Raw genomic sequence first — 4,448 nt, forward strand, 5'->3', positions numbered from 1 at the left:
AAAAGAGGGGGGGGGGGAAAGAGGAGAGGAAGGAGAATGTAATGTGTGCATTTTTCAATCAGCCACTATCCAAAATGTATCCAATTAAAAAAGGCAAAATGTCACAATCTCTTATTCTGGGTCATTGCAATGGAATTCCTGTAAGGTTTGAGTCTCTCTTCCTGCTGCTGATTTATGTAAAGCGGTGTGAAAGGTGGACCCGGCGTATAGGGCAGCTCAGAGTAAGTTTCTCCCTCTCACACCCTCCCAGCCGCAGCTCCTCAGTCCAGGCAACAGGCCACATATAAATCAGATTTGTTTCCCTGGTCTTTAGACCTCTTCCGCCACCAGTTTCCACCCCCCAGCCCTCCAGCCCAGAGGGACAATTACTGCTCTGCAGCACTTTGCCGCCTCCTTTTCTCCAAAGGGGCTTTACTCTTCATGTGGGGGTGAACTGACCCTCCAGGCTGACTGCTGCGAGGATCTTGCCAGGACTCTGCAGGGATCTTGTGGGGATCCTATGGTGACTCAGCAGGAACTCTATAAGGGATCTTATGGGCACCCTGTGTGGATCCTGCAGGAACCTGTGGGATCTTATGGGCACCCTGCAGCGACTCTATGGGGACCCTACAGGGATCCTGCAGGAAAGCAGCCCCACCGAGGGCAAATCCTGGAGATTGCTTCAGAGAAAGCGAGTGCAAACTGGGCTGCGAGTAAGGAGGAGGCTCCCTGGGCTGCAGGGATGTGATGCCTCTAAAAGCCACGGGTGCTCTCTCACACCCACAAAGAGGGGAAGCTGCGTCCCCACCACCGACCCTCAGGAGACACCTCCTGCCAAATCGTTGACAGCAGCCAGGGCTGAATTTGCAGGCATGGCCAGATGCTCCTCGATGCTGCTGTCTGGTAACATTTTTCCCTCTGCCTTGTGGGGTGGAATGGGTAGGGATCTGGCCTAGAGGAGGGGCTGGGGGCTTGGTGGGACCCTGAAACACAGAGCAAAGTGGTGGCACCCAGCCCAGGGAAGGGCTGTGGCCCTGCGGCCCTGCAGCTGGTGGGCTGGGTTGTCCCCACGGGAAGGGTCCTTCCAGCCCTCGCCTTTTTGTCTTTTGAAGGGTTCTAATTAAGCGATTGCCTAGATTAGGATGTGGGCTTGAAGCTAGACACTTCCCCCTGAGGAAAGCAAATGGCACTTCAGATTTGTCACCAGGACTCAGCATTTTCCCATTTCTTTTTGCAGCACATAAGAGGGATGGCTGCTGGATGGTTTCCCCCCCCAAAAAAAAATTTGGGTATTTTCTTTCTTTGAATGAGGGAGGACGTGCAGTTCTGAGTGCCCAACTGCCTCCACCAGCCCAGAGGCAGAGGCTTGGCTGAGGCCAGACCTCAGGGAGGTGAGCGACCCAGGGGCAGTGAGCTCTCTGCACCCCCTCCCCACGTCACCTCAACGGTCAGGGCTAAAGGCAGTTTTTGGGGACAGATGTAGTGGGCAGTATCCCACCATTTTCTAAAGGCTGAGGATGCCCAGGAAGGGGCTGAGGTTACATGAGAGAAACCTCAGCTTTGTAGGCCAAAATGGCACCTCTTCCCTGTCCCTGTGCAGAGGGTCATCAGAGGTCTACCTGTCACAGGGATGCTGTTGGAGGGTGAATGACTGTGCATGGGGTACAACTTTTGTGTGCAAAGGATGGGGAGAGAGAGAGTCTGGAGACCTATGGGGATACACTTGTGGCCAAGAGCTGGTCAGGTCTCTCCAAGTCCAAGTCAGCCTCCTCCTGTGGCTTTGGAGAAGGGCGTTAATGAGGGGTGAGGTGAGAAATTACCTCTGCTTTTATCTTTGTGTAAATCCACCTTTCCCTCTTCCCCTCTTCATCTTTATTTTCCAGATTTTTTCCTCCCCTGTTCCCAAGATCCTCCTCCTGAGCGGCCACCATGGGAAGTAAGACCCTGCCAGCCCCAGTGCCTATCCATCCTTCCCTCCAGCTCACCAACTACTCCTTCCTGCAAGCGTTCAACGGGCTGCCCGCCGTGCCCTCTGACCACCTCTCCAACCTCTACGGCTTCAGCGCCCTGCACGCCGTACACCTGCACCAGTGGACTTTGGGGTACCCGGCCATGCATCTGCCCCGCTCCTCCTTCTCCAAGGTGCCCAGTGTGTCAAGCCTGGTGGATGCACGGTTCCAGCTGCCAACCTTCCCGCTCTTCCCACATGTCATCCAGCCTAAGCAAGAGGCCACCAATGTGACCCTCAAAGCCAAACCCCGCTTTGACTTTGCCAACTTAGCAGTGGCTGCCACACAAGAGGACCACTCTAAACTGGGACAGGCAGACAGTCAGGGCTCCACCCCAGGGCTGGGGTCTTTGCTTGAGGTGACTAAACTCTCTCCAGAGAAGAAACCCACACGGGGAAGGTTACCATCCAAAACCAAGAAGGAGTTCGTGTGTAAATTTTGTGGCAGGCATTTCACCAAGTCCTACAACCTTTTGATCCATGAAAGAACCCACACCGATGAACGGCCCTACACATGTGACATTTGCCACAAGGCCTTCAGAAGACAGGATCACCTGAGGGATCACAGGTAATGATTATTCTTCTCCTGTCCTTTTTTCCCTGTGTATCCATATTCTCCTGGTTACCTACTTACACTCATGAAGGTGCTTGTAAGAAAAGTCATGTCCCTGGCCAGCCGGCAATGTTCCCTCTAGGTTTTCCTTTGCCCACTGCTGGTGGAGAAGCCCAGATAACTCACTCCAGAAGACAGGCCTGTTGTTGTACTCACTCACCCTGCAAAAATGACTTGCACAGCCTCCTTCTTAGCTTCCACAGACGTTTTCGCCCTCTGTTTGTGTCATCTTGTGTCCTCTGCCTTTGTGATCAATCAGAAGTGTCATGACGACACACAGCCTGGTGACCTCAAAGTTAGAGAGAAGCTTTTTATCCCTAAGAAAGGCATCCTTGTAAGCCTCTGACACCCACTTCTTTTCTTGCACACACACATACGGATCGTCGCCCGAGTGCTGCACTCCAGCACTCTTGGTCTCAGCAGTAGGTGTAAAAAGCGCCAGCGTGTTCTCCATCAGGTAGATCACTGCTGAGTTCAGGCCGGTTATTTCTGACATCTCGATTGTTTTTCTCTCCCTAGATATATTCATTCTAAAGAAAAGCCTTTTAAGTGTCAAGAATGCGGGAAAGGATTTTGCCAGTCCAGAACGCTAGCTGTCCACAAGACACTGCACACGCAAGTAAAGGAACTGAAACCTGCCAAACTTAAGTGCTGAATCTCCAACTTCTATGAACTTTTCCTCCCCTTCAGACTTTACACCAAAACCAGAGCAGAAACAAAACTTTCAGGATGGGAGCACTGAACTTTGTGTTTTGTTTTTGTTTGTACTTTAAAAAGAGCAAAATCTGCCCCCCCCTCCCCCCAGCAACTAACTTCCTAAGTCGTGGGTGAAAAGATTATTTTGCATTTAAAATATACATGAATGATGCAGAGAGTGCTAGCTGACTTGTGTGGCTTTGATAAACTTTATGCCAAAAGGTGGTGCTCACGTGTTGGACAGGAATCTCTTTAAAACCAAACAAAAACCCACAAGCCCCCCCCCAATCCCAACAAAAAAAACCCCAAATCGTAGCTTCCAAAAGTATTACTTTAAAAAAAAAAACAACCTCTTATTTTATACTTTTTTTTTGACTGTATAAAGCTTCTTATTTTTACACTTCAGGAAATACAGAGTATTCCGGAAGACGATTAAGAACTGAAACGGTGGTTTCTCATCACAGCACCATTAGGACAAGGAGAAGGGCAACTTGCAAATCTCATTTGCTAGTTTGTTTTCTTAAAAGGAGAAGAAAATTAATGTTTGGAAATGACCTAAATGTCTCAAGTGAGGAGTCCTATCATGCGCTAGAAAACGCATCCAGCTCTTAGACCTGCGGGTCCCCGGTGTTTGGGACAAATCAGTGTTCATGGGACATGGAGACCTTTTCTTTTGCCTTGTGGTCTAGTGCGCTGTGAGGAGGTTTGTAACTTGTGGACTTATTTAAAAAAACCCAGAGGAAAGAAAGATGGCAATACGTCAAACTGACGGTATGCACAACGTGGTTTTAGTGGTACTTTAAAGTCTTCGTGTGTCCTGATGAGAGAGAACAAATCTCAACCTGAGAGCATATTTTTTTAAATGCTGGCTTTCTGAACAGTGTATTCAAATTAAGAGACATTCCAATAAGTTTTGTTTATTAAAAAAAAAAAAAGTTGTATGGCTGTTTGGCACTTTATGCTGATTATTGGTAATTGACATTTATCACTGGATTGTGTGTGTTTTTTAAGTATTAAAATAAATCGTTATTTTACAGGCAAGTCTGCATGGACTACATATGTGTTCATTTGGTTTTTGGTCTCTTCCCTAGCAAACCCTCTCTGTCAATATGTCACTATTCAGAACATTTCTTTTTTTTTTTTTTTTTTTTT

The 4,448-nt window shown here is 48.6% G+C and overlaps 1 protein-coding gene across 1 annotated transcript in view; it reads left to right on the plus strand.

Moving 5' to 3' along the window:
- OSR1 (odd-skipped related transciption factor 1) overlaps positions 1 to 4,351 on the plus strand; it is a 7,616-nt gene extending 3,265 nt beyond the window's left edge. The window contains exons 2-3 of the mRNA XM_009290604.2: positions 1,863 to 2,555; positions 3,120 to 4,351. Of these exons, the coding sequence (XP_009288879.1) occupies positions 1,909 to 2,555; positions 3,120 to 3,255 (783 nt within the window). The 5' untranslated portion in view covers positions 1,863 to 1,908 and the 3' untranslated portion in view covers positions 3,256 to 4,351. The remainder of the gene's footprint in view (positions 1 to 1,862; positions 2,556 to 3,119) is intronic.
- The last annotated feature ends 97 nt before the right edge of the window (positions 4,352 to 4,448 follow it).

Source organism: Aptenodytes forsteri, unplaced genomic scaffold, assembly GCF_000699145.1.
Source record: "Aptenodytes forsteri isolate BGI_AS27 unplaced genomic scaffold, ASM69914v1 Scaffold138, whole genome shotgun sequence".
NCBI classification, from domain to species: Eukaryota; Metazoa; Chordata; class Aves; order Sphenisciformes; family Spheniscidae; genus Aptenodytes; species Aptenodytes forsteri.